The 23,420-nt window shown below is 46.2% G+C and overlaps 1 protein-coding gene across 1 annotated transcript in view; it reads right to left on the minus strand.

Annotated features, from left to right (window-relative positions):
* CSNK2A2 (casein kinase 2 alpha 2) overlaps window positions 1–23,420 on the minus strand; it is a 62,193-nt gene that overhangs the window by 37,052 nt on the left and 1,721 nt on the right. The window contains exons 2-3 of the mRNA XM_068259565.1: window positions 22,158–22,269; window positions 1,110–1,211 (exon numbers count right to left, since the gene is read on the minus strand). Coding sequence (XP_068115666.1) covers window positions 1,110–1,211; window positions 22,158–22,269 — 214 coding nt within the window. The remainder of the gene's footprint in view (window positions 1–1,109; window positions 1,212–22,157; window positions 22,270–23,420) is intronic.

Below are 23,420 nucleotides of genomic sequence, written 5' to 3' on the forward strand. Positions count from 1 at the left end.
CGCAGCAGCGTTGGCGTGCCAGCAGATTCGGCTACACGTGCCATAGGTTCACCAACGCTGCCCTAGGCAATGTAACTGTGGGTACATGTAAGAGTGATGTGCAGGTACTCTGCAGGAGAACGAGGCTATTCTTCCTCTATTACACATTCTTCATGCACAATCTGACCAAGGATCAGGCCCTAGGCAATGTAACTGTGGGTGCATGTAAGAGTGATGTGCAGGTATTCTGCAGGGGAATGAGGAGATTCCTCCTCTATTACACATTCTTCATGCACAATCCACAATCTGAACATGGATCAGGCCCTAGGCAATGTGACTGTGGGCACATGTAAGAGTGATGTGCTGGTACTCTGTAGTGGAATGAGGAGATTCTTCCTCTATTACACATTCTTCATGCACAATCTGAACAAGGTTTATGGGTGACAGACAACACCTCTGTGTTCAATGTGCACAATATTCTCAGTGGATTCCCTGCAGCTCTGTGGGGAGAGCATATGTAGAGTATAGTACTACTGTGTAACAAAGTAAACCTGAGAGAGAAGAAATTTAAGTTTTATACATAACTCGGGCTTCCTCCAGCCCCTTCAGGCTAGTCAGTCCCTCGCGGTCCTCCTCCGCCACCTAGATCTTCTGCTATGAGTCCAGGTACGTGAGCCAGTCTGGTGTAGTGCGCATGCACACACTCCGCCGCTGGGAGCGTACTACACCTGTGCAGCACTATTGCGCAGGTGCAGAACGCTCCTGGCTGTAGGAGCGGCACGTGGCCGGACTGCGCTGACTGGCTGAATTACCAGGACTCATAGCAGAAGATCCGGGTGGTGGAGGACAGCGAGGGACTAATTGGCCTGAAGGGAGCTGGAGGAAGCCCCAGGTATGTATAGCACTTTTCTTTACATCCGTCTCGGGTACCCTTTAATTCGTATCACACACACACACCCCCTCCCCCACATCATATCACACACACACCCCTCCCCCACATCATATCACACACACCCCCCTCCCCCACATCGTTCCATAGAGATGTTTTTGGCCTGGCCTGGCTTCTGTGAGATTCTGACTATGAAGCTCCCGCCCACAGGAAGCAGCCGCCATGACTCCACAGCACTCACCACGGGGTCCTTTATGGTGTCCAGGAGTCGGATGATATTGGTGCCGCCTCTCAAATTCTCCAGGATCTTCACCTCTCGCTTTATCTTCTTTTTCTTCACCGGCTGTGAAAAAACAAACACACTGTGAGGAATGGAGAGGAGCGAGATCTCACCAGATCCTCAAAGTCTACTCTCTTCCCTCATCACCCCAACCCTTCACTAAACCTTGTGTAACACACACTGAGGAATGGAGAGGAGCGAGATCTCACCACATCCTCACAGTCTACGCTCTTCCCTCATCCCCCTAACCCTTCACTAAACCTTGTGTAACACACATACTGAGGAATGGAGAGGAGCGAGATCTCACCAGATCCTCAGTCTACTCTCTTCCCTCATCACCCTAACCCTTCACTGAACCTTGTGTAACACACACTGAGGAATGTAGAGGAGCGAGATCTCATCAGATCTCACCAGATCCTCAAAGTCTACTCTCTACCTTCATCACCCTAACCCTTCACTAAGCCTTGTGTAACACACACTGAGGAATGGAGAGGAGCGAGATCTCACCAGATCCTCAGTCTACTCTCTTCCCTCATCACCCTAACCCTTCACTGAACCTTGTGTAACACACACTGAGGAATGGAGAGGAGCGAGATCTCACCAGATCCTCAAAGTCTACTCTCTTCCTTCATCACCCTAACCCTTCACTAAACCTTGTGTAACACACACACTGAGGAATGGAGAGGAGCGAGATCTCACCAGATCCTCAAAGTCTACTCTCTTCCCTCATCCCCCTAACCCTTCACTGAACCTTGTGTAACACACACTGAGGAATGGAGAGGAGCGAGATCTCACCAGGTCCTCAGTCTACTCTCTTCCCTCATCACCCTAACCCTTCACTAAACCTTGTGTAACACACACACACTGAGGAATGGAGAGGAGCGAGATCTCACCAGGTCCTCAGTCTACTCTCTTCCCTCATCCCCCTAACCCTTCACTAAACCTTGTGTAACACACACACTGAGGAATGGAGAGGAGCGAGATCTCACCAGGTCCTCAGTCTACTCTCTTCCCTCATCACCCTAACCCTTCACTAAACCTTGTGTAACACACACTGTGAGGAATGGAGAGGAGCGAGATCTCACCAGATCCTCAGTCTACTCTCTTCCCTCATCACTGTAACCCTTCACTAAACCTTGTGTAACACACACTGAGGAATGGAGAGGAGCGAGATCTCACCAGGTCCTCAGTCTACTCTCTTCCCTCATCACCCTAACCCTTCACTAAACCTTGTGTAACACACATACTGAGGAATGGAGAGGAGCGAGATCTCACCAGATCTTCAAAGTCTACTCTCTTCCTTCATCACCCTAACCCTTCACTAACCCTTGTGTAACACACACACTGAGGAATGGAGAGGAGCGAGATCTCACCAGATCCTCAGTCTACTCTCTTCCCTCATCACTGTAACCCTTCACTAAACCTTGTGTAACACACATACTGTGAGGAATTGAGAGGAGCGAGATCTCACCAGATCCTCAGTCTACTCTCTTCCTTCATCACTGTAACCCTTCACTGAACCTTGTGTAACACACACTGAGGAATGGAGAGGAGCGAGATCTCACCAGATCCTCAGTCTACTCTCTTCCCTCATCACCCTAACCCTTCACTGAACCTTGTGTAACACACACACTGAGGAATGGAGAGGAGCGTGATCTCACCAGATCCTCAGTCTACTCTCTTCCCTCATCACCCTAACCCTTCACTAAACCTTGTGTAACACACACACACTGAGGAATGGAGAGGAGCGAGATCTCACCAGGTCCTCAGTCTACTCTCTTCCTTCATCACTGTAACCCTTCACTAAACCTTGTGTAACACACACACTGTGAGGAATGGAGAGGAGCGAGATCTCACCAGGTCCTCAAAGTCTACTCTCTTCCCTCATCCCCCTAACCCTTCACTGAACCTTGTGTAACACACACACTGAGGAATGGAGAGGGGCGAGATCTCACTAGGTCCTCAGTCTACTCTCTTCCCTCATCACCCTAACCCTTCACTAAACCTTGTGTAACACACACACTGTGAGGAATGGAGAGGAGCGAGATCTCACCAGGTCCTCAGTCTACTCTCTTCCCTCATCACCCTAACACTTCACTAAACCTTGTGTAACACACACACTGAGGAATGGAGAGGAGCGAGATCTCACCAGGTCCTCAGTCTACTCTCTTCCCTCATCACCCTAACCCTTCACTAAACCTTGTGTAACACACACACTGAGGAATGGAGAGGAGCGAGATCTCACCAGATCCTCAGTCTACTCTCTTCCCTCATCACCCTAACACTTCACTAAACCTTGTGTAACACACACTGAGGAATGGAGAGGAGCGAGATCTCACCAGGTCCTCAGTCTACTCTCTACCTTCATCACCCTAACCCTTCACTAAACCTTGTGTAACACACACACTGAGGAATGGAGAGGAGCGAGATCTCACCAGATCCTCAGTCTACTCTCTTCCTTCATCACCCTAACCCTTCACTAAACCTTGTGTAACACACACTGTGAGGAATAGAGAGGAGCGAGATCTCACCAGATCCTCAGTCTACTCTCTACCTTCATCACCCTAACCCTTCACTAAACCTTGTGTAACACACACACTGAGGAATGGAGAGGAGCGAGATCTCACCAGATCCTCAGTCTACTCTCTTCCCTCATCACCCTAACACTTCACTAAACCTTGTGTAACACACACACTGAGGAATGGAGAGGAGCGAGATCTCACCAGGTCCTCAGTCTACTCTCTTCCCTCATCACCCTAACACTTCACTAAACCTTGTGTAACACACACACTGAGGAATGGAGAGGAGCGAGATCTCACCAGGTCCTCAGTCTACTCTCTTCCCTCATCACCCTAACCCTTCACTAAACCTTGTGTAACACACACACTGAGAAATGGAGAGGAGCGAGATCTCACCAGATCCTCAGTCTACTCTCTTCCCTCATCACCCTAACACTTCACTAAACCTTGTGTAACACACACACTGAGGAATGGAGAGGAGCGAGATCTCACCAGGTCCTCAGTCTACTCTCTACCTTCATCACCCTAACCCTTCACTAAACCTTGTGTAACACACACACTGAGGAATGGAGAGGAGCGAGATCTCACCAGATCCTCAGTCTACTCTCTTCCTTCATCACCCTAACCCTTCACTAAACCTTGTGTAACACACACTGTGAGGAATAGAGAGGAGCGAGATCTCACCAGATCCTCAGTCTACTCTCTTCCCTCATCACTGTAACCCTTCACTAAACCTTGTGTAACACACACACTGAGGAATGGAGAGGAGCGAGATCTCACCAGGTCCTCAAAGTCTACTCTCTTCCTTCATCACCAGTGTTCTCCCCAGGACTTATTAAGTGGGCGGGCCGCCCGGCTGTTTTGAGCCCCCGCCCGCCTGTTTTGAAACCCCACCACCGCCTTTTTTCTGAGTATTTACACTTTCTCTGAGCGGCGATCCTCAAGAAAATGGCCGCCGCAAAGCCATGAGCAGGGGACACTTTTCAAGCTCACAGTGTACTGGGCGGGATGAGTCAGCGTCTTCCACAAATTAATGCGTGTCTGCACCACCCACCGGCCAATCGGAGACCTCGCCGACCCGACCCGCACTTCGGTCACGTGGTGTGGTGTCACCAGGGTCCTAGCGCTGCTATATGGCGAACCTGAGTGATGGAGGAGCGTGTTCACAATGTGGTTGACTCCAGCCTTGCTCTCCTTGTTGTAGTTCTGGCGGTAAGTCATGATGCTGGTGGGATTCGGTGTTGTCTCGGTTAATGAACAGTGAGGATCGGTCCGGCGCACAGAAGCCTCTGTTCCGTTCAAACAAGAACCGAGGTATCTGCCAGACGTGTATTTACAGGAGTGCAGTATATCTCACCCAGCCACGCTCTCTGTTTAGATAGCATGAGGGTCTGTTCAGCCGAGCACGCAGCCTGTTTGCAGCATAGCTGTATTCTGCAGGCTGCCTAAGTACCGAGTCATTCATCCTCTGTAGTGGCTGCGACGTCATCTGTCTCTGCCTCTGTCCCGCGCCCATGGCTCTGCTCATGTTGCACGTGGAGGTCTGGTGTCATTAATCTTTTGGTAAGACACTCTTCTCTGCACTCCCCCTCCCCTCCTCTTTAGAGCACACATTCCATTGCGTTTTTGCTTCTCATTCACTGTGCCTGATGCAGGTAACGGCACACCGTTCTCACTTTGTTTATACAATGCTTTCTGCATTGCTCACTCTGGCTGGTATTGCTTTATTTGTACATAGCACTTTCTCCGCTGTTCAGCCGTTTGGCTGCTCAGTGATTTATATTTGTTTGTTTTTTATCTTGTATGACTGTATTTTACTATTGCACTGTTTCAACGTTTACTATATTATTTTCATTAACTGCTGCACTGCCACTTTATGCTGTATGGGCAGATCGACCAAGATACAGATCCCTCTCTGATCAGAGAGAGATCTATTGGCTGCCCATACACTGCAGACTGATTACTGAACAACCTTATGACACTGCCTCATCCTCTCCATTGCTGTCCCATCCAAATGTTAATCTGCTCCCCTGCAGCTGCTCCTGGTTCTGCATTCATGTTGCACATGGCTGTTGTATGTGTGATGTTACACGCCTTTTCCTCCACGCACCTGATCGACAACATTGGTCTGAAATGTTACAGCTTGCTCGATTGTGATATTGGTTTTGGCTCAGAATCTGTTGATTCATTGATTGGGCAGGCTTGTTGTGACACCAGTTTTAATTTAATTACATAAAATTATCCAAATCACTAGATGGATGGACACCTTAAGAACGCCTCTATAATTTGCTAAATGACTTCCTGCTTGAAGCTTTACTATTCTCAAAAAAGCATGGTGTATTATATCAATACACTAGCCATCTGGTCTTCAACCAGTGCAGGTGGGGGAACAACATGCAGAATCTGAGACTAATCATAGTGCTGCACTTATACTTACCTGAGGATTCTTCCAGCCACCTGTGGTCCGTGGGCTCCAACGCCATCCTCCCGGGCCGCTCTGGTCCTCCGCTGGCTGGCCTAGTCTCTTCCTTCCGTGGCCCAGTTGTGCTGTAATGCCTATATAAGGACAGTGAGCCCACGGTCCACAGGGGGCTAGAGGAAACCCCAGGTAAGTATAAATACAGCACTTTGATTAGTCTCAGGTACACTTTAAAGAATGCATTAACCACACACACCTCCAACTAGTAAATTAGCGTTACTGGCTGCCAATTGATCCCCAGCACCAGCCAGATCTCTGTGACAAATCGCACTAGCCAGTGGCTTACAGAATATGGCTGTTTAATTTTTGTATATAGAGACACTTGGCTACTAATTTTATCTTGAGGCACCTAGCTATTTAATAAAAAATTGGCTATTTTATCTTGATGCAAAGGAATACTTAATTATTTTACCTGGATTCATGTGACTACTTGATTCATTAATCTGGAGGCATGTGATTAATCAGCTATTGGGTAATGAATTTTGTTTTTTAATATATAATTGATGATTCAAAGTTTTTATTCTGCATGAAGGCTAGTTTCCACTAGGGGTTATTTGCAGCATTACCCTGCATGTAAATGAATTTGCCTCGCCGTGGACCCACCCCACAGTGGTTGCCATGCACACCACTGGCTGGCAGAGGAGGATGGAGGAATCCGGGCAATCAGCAGGGATGAGTACCGAGGTGGATGGATCACGCCCATTTTCCGCCCCATGTCATAGCCACGCCCATTTTACGCCACCCGGCTACTTTTTCATGCCACCCGGCTGGAGAAAAATTCTGGGGAGAACACTGATCACCCTAACACTTCACTAAACCTTGTGTAACACACACACTGAGGAATGGAGAGGAGCGAGATCTCACCACATCCTCACAGTCTACTCTCTTCCTTCATCACCCTAACCCTTCACTAACCCTTGTGTAACACACACTGAGGAATGGAGAGGAGCGAGATCTCACCAGATCCTCAGTCTACTCTCTTCCTTCATCACTGTAACCCTTCACTAAACCTTGTGTAACACACACACTGAGGAATGGAGAGGAGCGAGATCTCACCACATCCTCACAGTCTACTCTCTTCCTTCATCACCCTAACCCTTCACTAACCCTTGTGTAACACACACTGAGGAATGGAGAGGAGCGAGATCTCACCAGATCCTCAGTCTACTCTCTTCCTTCATCACCCTAACCCTTCACTAAACCTTGTGTAACACACACTGTGAGGAATAGAGAGGAGCGAGATCTCACCAGATCCTCAGTCTACTCTCTTCCCTCATCACCCTAACACTTCACTAAACCTTGTGTAACACACACACTGAGGAATGGAGAGGAGCGAGATCTCACCAGGTCCTCAGTCTACTCTCTTCCCTCATCACCCTAACCCTTCACTAAACCTTGTGTAACACACACACTGAGGAATGGAGAGGAGCGAGATCTCACCAGATCCTCAGTCTACTCTCTTCCCTCATCACCCTAACACTTCACTAAACCTTGTGTAACACACACACTGAGGAATGGAGAGGAGCGAGATCTCACCAGGTCCTCAGTCTACTCTCTACCTTCATCACCCTAACCCTTCACTAAACCTTGTGTAACACACACACTGAGGAATGGAGAGGAGCGAGATCTCACCAGATCCTCAGTCTACTCTCTTCCTTCATCACCCTAACCCTTCACTAAACCTTGTGTAACACACACTGTGAGGAATAGAGAGGAGCGAGATCTCACCAGATCCTCAGTCTACTCTCTTCCCTCATCACTGTAACCCTTCACTAAACCTTGTGTAACACACACACTGAGGAATGGAGAGGAGCGAGATCTCACCAGGTCCTCAAAGTCTACTCTCTTCCTTCATCACCCTAACACTTCACTAAACCTTGTGTAACACACACACTGAGGAATGGAGAGGAGCGAGATCTCACCACATCCTCACAGTCTACTCTCTTCCTTCATCACCCTAACCCTTCACTAACCCTTGTGTAACACACACTGAGGAATGGAGAGGAGCGAGATCTCACCAGATCCTCAGTCTACTCTCTTCCTTCATCACTGTAACCCTTCACTAAACCTTGTGTAACACACACACTGAGGAATGGAGAGGAGCGAGATCTCACCACATCCTCACAGTCTACTCTCTTCCTTCATCACCCTAACCCTTCACTAACCCTTGTGTAACACACACTGAGGAATGGAGAGGAGCGAGATCTCACCAGATCCTCAGTCTACTCTCTTCCTTCATCACCCTAACCCTTCACTAAACCTTGTGTAACACACACTGTGAGGAATGGAGAGGAGCGAGATCTCACCAGGTCCTCAAAGTCTACTCTCTTCCTTCATCACCCTAACACTTCACTAAACCTTGTGTAACACACACACTGAGGAATGGAGAGGAGCGAGATCTCACCACATCCTCACAGTCTACTCTCTTCCTTCATCACCCTAACCCTTCACTAACCCTTGTGTAACACACACTGAGGAATGGAGAGGAGCGAGATCTCACCAGATCCTCAGTCTACTCTCTTCCTTCATCACCCTAACCCTTCACTAAACCTTGTGTAACACACACTGTGAGGAATAGAGAGGAGCGAGATCTCACCAGATCCTCAGTCTACTCTCTTCCCTCATCACTGTAACCCTTCACTAAACCTTGTGTAACACACACACTGAGGAATGGAGAGGAGCGAGATCTCACCAGGTCCTCAAAGTCTACTCTCTTCCTTCATCACCCTAACACTTCACTAAACCTTGTGTAACACACACACTGAGGAATGGAGAGGAGCGAGATCTCACCACATCCTCACAGTCTACTCTCTTCCTTCATCACCCTAACCCTTCACTAACCCTTGTGTAACACACACTGAGGAATGGAGAGGAGCGAGATCTCACCACATCCTCAGTCTACTCTCTTCCTTCATCACTGTAACCCTTCACTGAACCTTATGTAACACACACTGAGGAATGGAGAGGAGCGAGATCTCACCAGATCCTCAGTCTACTCTCTTCCTTCATCACCCTAACCCTTCACTAAACCTTGTGTAACACACACTGTGAGGAATAGAGAGGAGCGAGATCTCACCAGATCCTCAGTCTACTCTCTTCCCTCATCACTGTAACCCTTCACTAAACCTTGTGTAACACACACACTGAGGAATGGAGAGGAGCGAGATCTCACCAGGTCCTCAAAGTCTACTCTCTTCCTTCATCACCCTAACCCTTCACTAACCCTTGTGTAACACACACTGAGGAATGGAGAGGAGCGAGATCTCACCACATCCTCAGTCTACTCTCTTCCTTCATCACTGTAACCCTTCACTGAACCTTATGTAACACACACTTAGGAACGGAGAGGAGCGAGATCTCACCAGATCCTCAGTCTGCTCTCTTCCTTCATCACTGTAACCCTTAACTAAACCTTGTATAACACACATACTGTGAGGAATGGAGAGGAGCGAGATCTCACCAGATCCTCAGTCTACTCTCTTCCTTCATCACTGTAACCCTTCACTAAACCTTGTGTAACACACACACTGAGGAATGGAGAGGAGCGAGATCTCACCAGATCCTCAGTCTACTCTCTACCTTCATCACCCTAACCCTTCACTGATCCTTGTGTAACACACACTGTGAGGAATGGAGAGGAGCGAGATCTCACCAGATCTTCAGTCTACTCTCTTCCCTCATCACCCTAACCCTTAACTAAACCTTGTGTAACACACACACACTGAGGAATGGAGAGGAGCGAGATCTCACCAGATCCTCAGTCTACTCTCTTCCTTCATCACTGTAACCCTTCACTAAACCTTGTGTAACACACACTGTGAGGAATGGAGAGGAGCGAGATCTCACCAGATCCTCAAAGTCTACTCTCTGCCCTCATCACCCCAACCCTCCACTAAACCTTGTGTAACACACACACTGTGAGGAATGGAGAGGAGCGAGATCTCACCAGATCCTCAGTCTACTCTCTGCCCTCATCACTGTAACCCTTAACTAAACCTTGTGTAACACTCACACTGTGAGGAATGGAGAGGAGCGAGATCTCACCAGATCTTCAGTCTACTCTCTTCCTTCATCACCCTAACCCTTAACTAAACCTTGTGTAACACACACACTGTGAGGAATGGAGAGGAGCGAGATCTCACCAGATCCTCAGTCTACTCTCTTCCTTCATCACTGTAACCCTTCACTAAACCTTGTGTAACACAAACACTGAGGAATGGAGAGGAGCGAGATCTCACCAGATCCTCAGTCTACTCTCTACCTTCATCATCCTAACCCTTCACTGATCCTTGTGTAACACACACTGTGAGGAATGGAGAGGAGCGAGATCTCACCAGGTCCTCAAAGTCTACTCTCTACCTTCATCACCCTAACCCTTCACTAAACCTTATGTAACACACACTGTGAGGAATGGAGAGGAGCGAGATCTCACCAGATCCTCAGTCTACTCTCTTCTCTCATCACTGTAACCCTTCACTAAACCTTGTGTAGCGCACACACTGAGGAATGGAGAGGAGCGAGATCTCACCAGATCTTCAGTCTACTCTCTTCCCTCATCACCCTAACCCTTAACTAAACCTTGTGTAACACACACACACTGAGGAATGGAGAGGAGCGAGATCTCACCAGATCCTCAGTCTACTCTCTTCCTTCATCACTGTAACCCTTCACTAAACCTTGTGTAACACACACTGTGAGGAATAGAGAGGAGCGAGATCTCACCAGGTCCTCAAAGTCTACTCTCTACCTTCATCACTCTAACCCTTCACTAAACCTTGTGTAACACACACTGTGAGGAATGGAGAGGAGCGAGATCTCACCAGGTCCTCAGTCTACTCTCTAATGAACCTTGTGTAACACACACACTGTGAGGAATGGAGAGGAGCGAGATCTCACCAGGTCCTCAAAGTCTACTCTCTACCTTCATCACCCTAACCCTTCACTAAACCTTGTGTAACACACACTGTGAGGAATGGAGAGGAGCGAGATCTCACCAGATCCTCAGTCTACTCTCTACCTTCATCACCCTAACCCTTCACTGAGCCTTGTGTAACACACACCGAGGAATGGAGAGGAGCGAGATCTCACTAGATCTACAAAGTCTACCCTCTGCCTTCATCACCCTAACCCTTCACTGAGCCTTGTGTAACACACACCGAGGAATGGAGAGGAGCGAGATCTCACTAGATCTACAAAGTCTACTCTCTACCTTCATCACCCCAACCCTTCACTAACCCTTATGTAACACACACTGAGGAATGGAGAGGAGCGAGATCTCACCAGATCCTCAGTCGACTCTCTTCCTTCATCACTGTAACCCTTCACTAAACCTTGTGTAACACACACACTGAGGAATGAAGAGGAGCGAGATCTCACCAGATCTTCTGTCTACTCTCTTCCTTCATCACCCTAACCCTTCACTGAACCTTGTGTAACACACACTGAGGAATGTAGAGGAGCGAGATCTCACCAGATCCTCAGTCTACTCTCTACTGAACCTTGTGTAACACACACTGAGGAATGGAGAGGAGCGAGATCTCACCAGATCTTCAAAGGGGTAGGGGGGGGGGGGGGGGGGGGGGAGGGGGAACAGGAAGGGATGCGCTCAGCGAGGGGGGGGGGGGCATAAGAGCACTGAGGGAAGCCTCAATAGGATCCTGAGGCTTCCCTGTCTTTAGGTAAGCATCTCATCTTGAAGCTTCAGCTCAGGTACAAATTTAGCACTGCAGAGCCCACAAACAGTCTGAGAAGTTGGCCTTCACCACTGTCCGTACTGCCGGCGATCTGTGCTGCATTTTTACTTTTTGGCCACAAAATGGTGCTACACTAAATCCCCAAGTGCTGTAAACCGTATACGGGAGGTATTAAGTAACGGTTTACTTTCATTTTCTTAATGAATGCCAGTGTCTCCCTGACGCCGGCTTTCATTTATTGCAGGCACTGTGATCGTGTTTGGGAACAGCTGTTCCCATTCACCGATCACAGAATGGCGGGATTCCGATGGAAACGAATGGCAGTGGTGCGGCGATGGGGAACGGCGTGGTAAATAAAGCAGTACGTATATCTACGCCCCTGGTTGTTAAGTGAAGTTTCCATATACATACCAGTGGTAAGGAAATGTTTAAGGATACATAATGCAAGCAATTTATTGTCATAGTATAACGCAACAAAATTACTTGGTTGACTGTCGTCTGCCTTTGACTGTATTAATGAGTGCAAATGACTGTATTGTATTATATTGTCTTAGTTTATAGGCTGTTGCAATATTTTGCAGTTTCCAATTGCATTTCATTTATATTGTAATTTCAACCCACACGATAAACTTTTCTATTTTGTTAAAAAAAAAAAAACAAAAAAAAAAACGGACAAGCTGACGCAATCGTTATGCTTCGTTTATAGAAATGTATGTGGCTTAGAAACAGACCAATGGGAAGTTGCTGCAACAGCATTGGTCGGTTTCCAAGCTGCATAATGATCAGCTTGGAGTGATTTGCATGTTGCTGGGCGCCCCAGGACTCTAGGACAGAAGGCTGTGTGCGGAGCGGGGTGGCAGTTGGGCTGGATATTAGTGTGAAGATAACAGAGCAGCTTTGCAGGCTACAAGCTGGAGTTGGATCCTCGGGGTAACTGGCAGCCAGTGAGAAGCTTGGCAGACAGAGGAGCAGCAGGTGAGGAGCAACAAGAGAGGTGGATCTCAGTCTGCATTGGAGGGAAGCCAGTCTGTTGGTTGCTACACCACAGAGCAGGGTGCTCCCTACACATTGACAATACCTCCTAATCCAATATAAGCATTTCAAAAGATTCCTTGTGCAATTATAAAAACGGAGAATAAAAAAAATTCAAGAACATGCCATATTTCCAACATACAAATTTAAACTCAGGGCTGCCCAACGTCAAGAGCAGGGGGCGTGTCTAGCACTGGAGGGGGCAGAGCATCAATGACCTGGCTTTAGGGGGCGGAGCCGAGCACAAACAAAAGGTGGGTCTGCCAGAAAAGGGCACCAGACAAAAAAAAGATAGTTCGGACAAGTGCGGCCCGGGTGTAACGGATCCCAGGAGAAAAGCACAAATAGTCAGACATCATGGCAAGCTCATTGCTGGCCATACACTAATTGATCTTTCACGTCAATATACCGCATATTTGATCGCTGTGATCCCTAAGCAAATAAGTTCAATTCGGCAGCGACCGATGCAGAGTAACGCCAGTACCATCACCTGCCCTGCTGGGGCGTATCCTCCTGTGTCCAGTGGTTTGCTTCTTGCTCCGGGTCTCCTCCTTCCCGCGTCCGGTTCTCTTTAGTGTCATCTTACGTAAGCTGAAGGTCAAACACTAGAGGTCCTGCAGCATACATTCTGGAGCTCTAGTGTTTGAACTTCAGCTTGTGTCACATGACGAGGAAGAAGGAGGGACACATGGAGGAGGAGACCTGCGGCAGGGAGTAAGCCCTCAACATGGGAGGACACACCCCAGCAGGACAAGTGAGAGCTCCAACTGCCGGCTGGGGGGCAGAGCACAGATGGGGGGACCCGGGCGTCCAGGGCGGCAGCGACCCCACAAATTGTGGGCAGCCAACAGATCCCTCTCTGATAAGATTCAAATCAGAGAGGGATCTATCTGATGGGCGATCTGGTGGCCATCTATATAGGCCATCTTATTAGTACGCATGCACTGCATTTTAACACCGTTAGCACTCTCTACTATAGCACCTTATAAGGATCACTGATTATAGCACTAAGCATTTGCACTGGGGATTTCACCTGATGAAGCTCCTTTAAGGGTGAAACATGTAAGTCATTTTTTGGGGTGTGCATGTAGTCACCATTTATTTAGTGCAATCAGGTGACCGCAAATGAAGGGGTGGCCTGTCTGAAGCATGCTAGACACCCCTTATCACTTTTCATTGAATTCCATGTACAGACCACCTATACTGTTCATGTACGAGTCTAAATAATCAGTGCAGTCAGATGCTTTGAAGCCGGCTTCAAGGTCTATAACAATCACTGCATACCTTGGCCAACTGCATTGCTGTGGTTATTACGACATGACAGATATAAAATTCTAACGGATATTAAAAGTAACATTTTATTATTGTCATTATGGATCACATAAGGCCAGGGCCTGAACATCCACAGCCGACAGCCTCCATGCACTCGCCCTTCTCAAGAGACAGAGGCATGGAACACGCAATCTCACAGGCATGGTTATCTGAGCGGCCTCCGGCTGACAATGATCCCCATTGCTCCCTAGTCACTGACAGTCAGTGAACAAAGCAGTCGCCAGGATGTAGAGTCTCCAGTCAGTTACCAGGATGATTTAGAGCAGGCATGGGCAAACTTGGCCCTCCAGCTGTTACGGAACTACAAGTCCCACAATGCATTGCAGGAGTCTGACAGCCACAGTCATGACTCAAAGGCAAATGCATTGTGGGACTTGTAGTTCCGTAACAGCTGGAGGGCCAAGTTTGCCCATGCCTGATTTAGAGAATGCAGAGCGTACCTATGAGCAGAGCCCAAATCTGCTGCGCGGGATTGCTAGTGTTCGAACGCAGATGCCCCCCCCTCTCCTGTGGCGTGCACTGCTATGGGAACCAAAACATAATTCTACAAGGGGGTGGAGAGAGGAGAAGCATGAAAGAGGTGAAACCCCATTTATGGTGGATATTGGGGGATATACGACCCACTGTACGGCCATCACTCAAACTCTTGTAGAAGATTTGGTGTATGACAAAGGCGAAACAGTGTTATCCTGATAATCAGGTAGATGTTTTAGTTCAATTCGAATACACAGGCTGAAAAACAGCTTTTTCCCATCTGCCATAAACTTTCTAAACCCAGAATCTTCTTTGAGATAATTTTTAATTGTATATGTGCAATATGCAGGGCTGTGGAGTCGGTACAAAAATCTTCCGACTCCAACTCAGACTCCTCAGTTTATGAAATAATGACTCCGACTCCAACTCCGACTCCGGGTACCCAAAATGGCTCCTACTCCTCGACTCCGACTCCTTAGTCTAATATTTAACAGGGATGTGGATTTTGAACAAAAATCAGCCGACTCCGACTCCTCAGTTTATGAAATCTACGACTCCGACTCCAGGTGCCCAAAATTGCCCTGACTCAGACTCCTCGACTCAGTCTCCACAGCCCTGGCAATATGTGGGCAGCACGGTGGCGTAGTGGTTAGCACTTTCGCCTTGTAGCGCCAGGTCTCCAGTTCTAGGCCCAGAGAACTAACTGCATGGAGTATGTACACCCCATTTCTGCGTGGGTTTCCTCCAGGCACCCTGGTTTCCTCTCAAATACCAAAAACATATAGATAAGTTAATTGGCTCCCCCCTAAATATTCCCTAAGCTACAATACATAAACTACATGATACATACCCTTTTTCCCTGAAAATAAGCCCTACCCTGAACATAAGCCCTAGCTGGAATTTTGAGCATGCTTGAAATGTAAGCCCTACCCGAAAATAAGCCCTAGTGGAAGTTAAAGAGGCGCAAAGCAAGCGGTGACACAGCTGTGCAGTGCCTATTGGGTACCGGTCCTGTCATCCCAGCACATAGCAAGATTATCAGCTGTGTAGGAATGATAGGGCAGGAGCCTGATCAGTACAGAAGCATACCTTCAAATCCAGGAACTGCACAGTACAAAGGAATAGGAAATGTTCTGCTGAGAGACACTTCCTAATAGAAATATAAGACATCCCCTGAAAATAAGCCCTAGCACATCTTTTGGAGCAAAAATTAATATGACAATGACACTGTCTTATTTTCGGGGGAAACACGGTACATAGACATAGGACTATGGTGATGATTTGATTGTGAGCCCCTCTGAGGACAGTTCGTGACAAGACAAAATTCTCTGCACAGCGCTGCGGAAGAGGTCGGCGCTATATAAACACTAAATACCGTAATAATAAATATCCTGGACGCCACTTTTCTGGCAGCTTTCTTATTATGGCGGATGTGCTCAAAGCCCTCTCAGCAGTGCATGTGAAGATAGGAAGTGGCCAGAGCGCACAAGGATCCAGCTTCACTCGCACGGAAGCTAGTATAACTGCTTCAAAGGTCCTGCCCACGGGTGGGAGGGGCATAGTACAGTTCAAATTGTGGAGAAAATGAGGATTGCAAGGGGAAGGGGGGGGCACAGGGCGCACTGTTGGATTGTGTGTGTGGGGGGGGGGGGGGGGAGCATTTGGCACAAGGAGGTTGTATAAAGTTTTACATAAAATTTGTTGGCGACATAGGACATAGCACTCTCTTGCCCAAGCAGTGTTTAGCTCCTCTGAGGACCGTCAGTGACATGACTGTGTACTCTGTAATGTGCTGCAGAAGATGTCAGTGCTATATAAATACATAATAATAATATGGTAGGACATTAGACTATGACTATGGTAGGATTAGAGTGTGAGCTCCTCTGAGGACAGTCAGTGACATGACTATGTACTCTGTAATGTGCTGCAGAAGATGTCAGTGCTATATAAATACATAATAATAATATGGTAGGACATTAGACTATGACTATGGTAGGATTAGAGTGTGAGCTCCTCTGAGGACAGTCAGTGACATGACTATGTACTCTGTAATGTGCTGCAGAAGATGTCAGTGCTATATAAATACATAATAATATGGTAGGACATTACACTATGACTATGGTAGGATTAGAGTGTGAGCTCCTCTGAGGACAGTCAGTGACATGACTATGTACTCTGTAATGTGCTGCAGAAGATGTCAGTGCTATATAAATACATAATAATAATATGGTAGGACATTAGACTATGACTATGGTAGGATTAGAGTGTGAGCTCCTCTGAGGACAGTCAGTGACATGACTATGTACTCTGTAATGTGCTGCAGGAGATGTCAGTGCTATATAAATACATAATAATATGGTAGGACATTACACTATGACTATGGTAGGATTAGAGTGTGAGCTCTTTTGAGGACAGTCAGTGACATGACTATGTACTCTGTAATGTGCTGCAGAAGATGTCAGTGCTATATAAATACATAATAATATGGTAGGACATTAGACTATGACTATGGTAGGATTAGAGTGTGAGCTCATCTGAGGACAGTCAGTGACATGACTATGTACTCTGTATTGTGCTGCAGAAGATGTCAGTGCTATATAAATACATAATAATAATATGGTAGGACATTAGGCTATGACTATGGTAGGATTAGAGTGTGAGCTCCTCTGAGGACAGTCAGTGACATGACTATGTACTCTGTAATGTGCTGCAGAAGATGTCAGTGCTATATAAATACATAATAATAATATGGTAGGACATTAGACTATGACTATGGTAGGATTAGAGTGTGAGCTCATCTGAGGACAGTCAGTGACATGACTATGTACTCTGTTATGTGCTGCAGAAGATGTCAGTGCTATATAAATACATAATAATAATATGGTAGGACATTAGGCTATGACTATGGTAGGATTAGAGTGTGAGCTCCTCTGAGGACAGTCAGTGACATGACTATGTACCCTGTAATGTGCTGCAGGAGATGTCAGTGCTATATAAATACATAATAATAATATGGTAGGACATTAGACTATGACTATGGTAGGATTAGAGTGTGAGCTAATCTGAGGACAGTCAGTGACATGACTATGTACTCTGTAATGTGCTGCAGAAGATGTCAGTGCTATATAAATACATAATAATATGGTAGGACATTAGACTATGACAGGATTAGATTGTGAGCTCCTCTGAGGACAGTCAGTGACATGACTATGTACTCTGTAATGTGCTGCAGTAGATGTCAGTGCTATATAAATACATAATAATAATAATAATAATATGGTAGGATATTAGACTATGGTAGGATTAGAGTGTGAGCTCCTCTGAGGACAGTCAGTGATGTACTCTGTAATGTGCTGCAGAAGATGTCAGTGCTATATAAATACATAATAATATGGTAGGACATTAGGCTATGACTATGGTAGGATTAGAGTGTGAGCTCCTCTGAGGACAGTCAGTGACAGGACTATGTACTCTGTAATGTGCTGCAGAAGATGTCAGTGCTATATAAATACATAATAATAATATGGTAGGACATTAGACTATGACTATGGTAGGATTAGAGTGTGAGCTCCTCTGAGGACAGTCAGTGACATGACTATGTACTCTGTAATGTGCTGCAGAAGATGTCAGTGCTATATAAATACATAATAATATGGTAGGACATTACACTATGACTATGGTAGGATTAGAGTGTGAGCTCCTCTGAGGACAGTCAGTGACATGACTATGTACTCTGTAATGTGCTGCAGAAGATGTCAGTGCTATATAAATACATAATAATAATATGGTAGGACATTAGACTATGACTATGGTAGGATTAGAGTGTGAGCTCCTCTGAGGACAGTCAGTGACATGACTATGTACTCTGTAATGTGCTGCAGGAGATGTCAGTGCTATATAAATACATAATAATATGGTAGGACATTACACTATGACTATGGTAGGATTAGAGTGTGAGCTCTTTTGAGGACAGTCAGTGACATGACTATGTACTCTGTAATGTGCTGCAGAAGATGTCAGTGCTATATAAATACATAATAATATGGTAGGACATTAGACTATGACTATGGTAGGATTAGAGTGTGAGCTCATCTGAGGACAGTCAGTGACATGACTATGTACTCTGTATTGTGCTGCAGAAGATGTCAGTGCTATATAAATACATAATAATAATATGGTAGGACATTAGACTATGACTATGGTAGGATTAGAGTGTGAGCTCATCTGAGGACAGTCAGTGACATGACTATGTACTCTGTTATGTGCTGCAGAAGATGTCAGTGCTATATAAATACATAATAATAATATGGTAGGACATTAGGCTATGACTATGGTAGGATTAGAGTGTGAGCTCCTCTGAGGACAGTCAGTGACATGACTATGTACCCTGTAATGTGCTGCAGGAGATGTCAGTGCTATATAAATACATAATAATAATATGGTAGGACATTAGACTATGACTATGGTAGGATTAGAGTGTGAGCTAATCTGAGGACAGTCAGTGACATGACTATGTACTCTGTAATGTGCTGCAGAAGATGTCAGTGCTATATAAATACATAATAATATGGTAGGACATTAGACTATGACAGGATTAGATTGTGAGCTCCTCTGAGGACAGTCAGTGACATGACTATGTACTCTGTAATGTGCTGCAGTAGATGTCAGTGCTATATAAATACATAATAATAATAATAATAATATGGTAGGATATTAGACTATGGTAGGATTAGAGTGTGAGCTCCTCTGAGGACAGTCAGTGATGTACTCTGTAATGTGCTGCAGAAGATGTCAGTGCTATATAAATACATAATAATATGGTAGGACATTAGGCTATGACTATGGTAGGATTAGAGTGTGAGCTCCTCTGAGGACAGTCAGTGACAGGACTATGTACTCTGTAATGTGCTGCAGAAGATGTCAGTGCTATATAAATACAGAAAACTAATAATAATAATATAGGAGGACATTAGACCAAAACTATGGTGGGGAGGATATTGTGAGCTTCTCTGAGTCAGTGACAGGACTATATACTTTAAGGCATTACAGAAGATGTCAGAATTATATAAATATATAATAGTTTTTTTTTCTTCCCTCCGATTCCCTCCCACCCCCCGCCAGCCAATCATAGCGATCGGCTGTCATAGGCTTCAGCCTATGAGAGCCGATCGCTCTCTTGTGCCATGTCACACGGCTGTCCCCAGTACTGCGCTGCTGCTGATCGCAGCGCTGTACTAAGTAAAAAGACAGCGGTTTTACCGTCTAACACTCTCCGAGAGGCGATTGCCACTGGGAGACTGAAGGCGGAGCAGAGCTCAGAGAAGCAGAGCTCCGCCTCCCGAGCAGGAGATGCGCACGCAGTGTGCGTACGATCTCCTGCAAAATTAAGCCACAGTACTTTACGCCGATCGGTGTTAGGCGGTCCTGGGGCTGCTGCGGCCACGCCCATCGGCGTGATGCGGTCGGCAAGCAGTTAAACAATGTTTTTTGTTTTTTAAATAATCTTCATTAAAATATTTTTACTTACATCAATCTGATTTGGTGACAAGGAATAGAATTGAAGTAGCCAGTTTTAACCCCCCCTGGTGGTAATCTCGAGTGTAGTTCTTGCTAAGAATTAGCAGCTGGGAGCAGTACGCCAAGCTACACTCGGGCTAGCTAATATGGCAGCTCCTGCATGTTATCCGGGTCCTGCGCGTGATTCGCACTGCCCAGCAGGACTCCAGGGCTCTCTTGCCGGCTACCGGGATCCCCATCTCCTCTCTGCTCCCTGAGGATCCCGGTGGCCAATCAGTGGCGGTACGGAGTGGGGGGACGTCATCGGGGGCGGGGCTGAAAATTAAAGTGGACCTGATCTATTGCACATGACGGCAGGGAAACAATACAGCTGGGATGTAATTAAAGAGTTTAGCTTGTCTAATTCCCCTCATCTGTGACTAATCACAAGTTGTAATTTGATCTCTCCCATGTCACATGACTGTCTATGGCAGATAAGCTCATTTGAAAGCATAGGATTTTAACCGATGAGTCCTGCAACGTCCCCTTGTCAGTCGTCAGCGACGCCTCTTCCTGTCAGCGGGAATGTGCGACGTCACACGACATTACACATTGGGAGTGAACAAGACTTTAAGCGATCGCTTTAATTTTGCACAGAAGTCTTCAGGGATCTTAGCGATCTGATCCGCCGTGACGGTCGTTATTGCGGCGCAACGTTTGCGTGGTCGTGCGCCTGTACCCATGTGTGATATTGACCGTTCGGTGCTAAAAAAAAAAAAACGCCGGCAGAATCACGTGGGTACAAAGCTTTACTGTTACCAATTTTTGCCTTGATCTGGACTACTCTCTGCCTGCTGCCTGCACCAACCTCTGCCTGGATTTTGACTACTCTCTGCCTGCCGCCTGCACCGACCTCTGCCTGGATTTTGACTACTCTTTGCCTGCCGCCTGCACCGACCTCTGCCTGGATTTTGACTACTCTGTCTGCCGCCTAAGACTGATAGCAAAGGGGAAAAAGTCAGAAAGGAATCACGGTTCTACAGCTCCAATTGTGATTACTATTTTGCGCTCTAGTCTTATTATACACTGGATGTGTACAAGACCTTCAATCTGATATATTTTGGTAAGTTATGACTTAAAGGAGGACTGAAGTGGAAAGAATATGGAGGCTGCCATATGTATTTCTTTTTAAACAATACCAGTTTCCTGGCAGCCCTGCTGATCTATTTGGCTGCAGAAGGGTCTAAATTATACCAGAAACAAGCATGCAGCTAATCTTGTCAGATCTGACAATGTCAGAAACACCTGATATGCTGCATGCTTGTTCAGGTGCTATCACTAAAAATATTAGAGGCAGAGGGTCAACAGGGCTGCCAGGCAACTGGTATTGCTTAAAGGAAAAAAATATGGCAGCCGCCGTATACCTCTCGCTACAGTTGTCCTTTAAGAATTAGAGGCCTAAAATTCTTGAAAAAAAAAATGTACTGCTTTCAGACCCATATATCCAGTTAGAAATGAACTGCTAGGGAGGTTAATACTGTTCATAAATGTTGGCTGTCCTGCTTCCAATATGAAAGAGCCCTCTGGTGAAAAAAAGAACAGAAAAAAGCATTCCTCTGGTACCCAATAGCAGGACACCTCTGAGATCTGCTGCCCAATCTCAGCCTCAGGAGATCAGCTGCCCACAACAGTACTTCCATTCAACCATACAGCGTGGCCTAATCACCCATGATTTTATAACACGCCATCCTCTCCTGTGACTCTGTATAAAGCAAGATACACACGGGTGCAAAACAGAGAATACAGATCTATCATGGGAATAACATAAAATGCAGTTATATAAAGGGGGACTGTAAAGAACTGGCAGATGGGGAAAAGAACAGGTACACAAGCAGTAAATCTTACAGATGGTCAGTGGGTGGATGGGACAGAGAAAGTAAAACAGAAAAAAAAAATAAAGATTAAATGCTGCAATTGCACCAACCTTCAGAATCTTCACCACCACGCGTTCATTATTGGTGATATTGATCGCCTCGAAGACCTCGCTGTATTTCCCGCGTCCCAGCTTTCGCACCAACTGGTAATCTTCCTGGTTCCTGCGGCAACATACACCGACGGTCAGCACCATGGTTACTGGGGGAGGGGGGGGGGGGGGTTCTACAGAATCTATAATAATAATTCCTAATAATGATCTGTGAATGTCTATGGAAAGGTTTCTGCTGTCAGGTCTTGTACAATGTGTAATATTTATCGGACGGATCTTTTACAGTTCAAATGACCCCAATGGTAAGATTGTACGCCAATTTAACGGCAATCAGAGGTGGAATCCCACTTTACATGTATGCGCCCTCTACATATTCAGGGTGCCTTGTTAATAACAGTATCCCGTGTCTACCCTGCACCCCAACGCCACCCGCTGTGCCTTATACAAACTGCATTCTCACTGCGGCACCAGTATTTACACTATTTGCTGTGATTTGCAGTAATAGGTATTCCCACCGTACCCCAGTATTTAGCCTGTACACTGTGGCTTGTAACAATAGTAGTATTCCTCTGTAGTTATGCTGGGAATACAGGATGACATTTTTCCGTAGATTTAGTGTCTGATCCATTTTACGATCGTTTTTCTTAACAATTTCCATTCACTTCTATGAGAAATCGATCAGAAAATGATCGAAAAATCAGATCAGACCTGTTGAAAATTATCTATCGAACCCTCTACCTGCCATTTATCTCATGGTAATCTCATGGTGTATTCCCCTGTAGTTACCCAGGACCAGAAGCTGTACCTTGTGAATCCAGCACTTCTGATACTCGTCAATATTTACTTATTAACTCTAGACTGACTGATTATATCTCTGTGCTCCCAGTATTTACTTATACAAACTCAAGTGCTTTATAATCCTCATCTGCCTCTAACAATTAAACCGCTCCATCACCCTCAGGTAAGCTGATCCATCATAAACTACTTTCACACCTCGGTTAATCGTCACCCAACGTGATCATTCCTGATCATATCAAGGTGACAGCTTAGGACTGATTGTTGTACAGACACACCCCTTAGCTTTGGAGAAGGGAGGGTGAACGGGAGGTGCCTCGGTGTCTGCAAAACAACTGCATAGGCCAAGGATTTTCTGGTTTAGCCAGTTGATGAACCTAACGCCACTGATGTCAACAGAGACACCTGTATGTATTCTTGATTTCCAAATAAAGCCATAATAAAGAATTGTTTTGAGCAACAAAGATC

The sequence above is a fragment of the Hyperolius riggenbachi genome, chromosome 11, assembly GCF_040937935.1.
Source record: "Hyperolius riggenbachi isolate aHypRig1 chromosome 11, aHypRig1.pri, whole genome shotgun sequence".
Classification (NCBI taxonomy): domain Eukaryota; kingdom Metazoa; phylum Chordata; class Amphibia; order Anura; family Hyperoliidae; genus Hyperolius; species Hyperolius riggenbachi.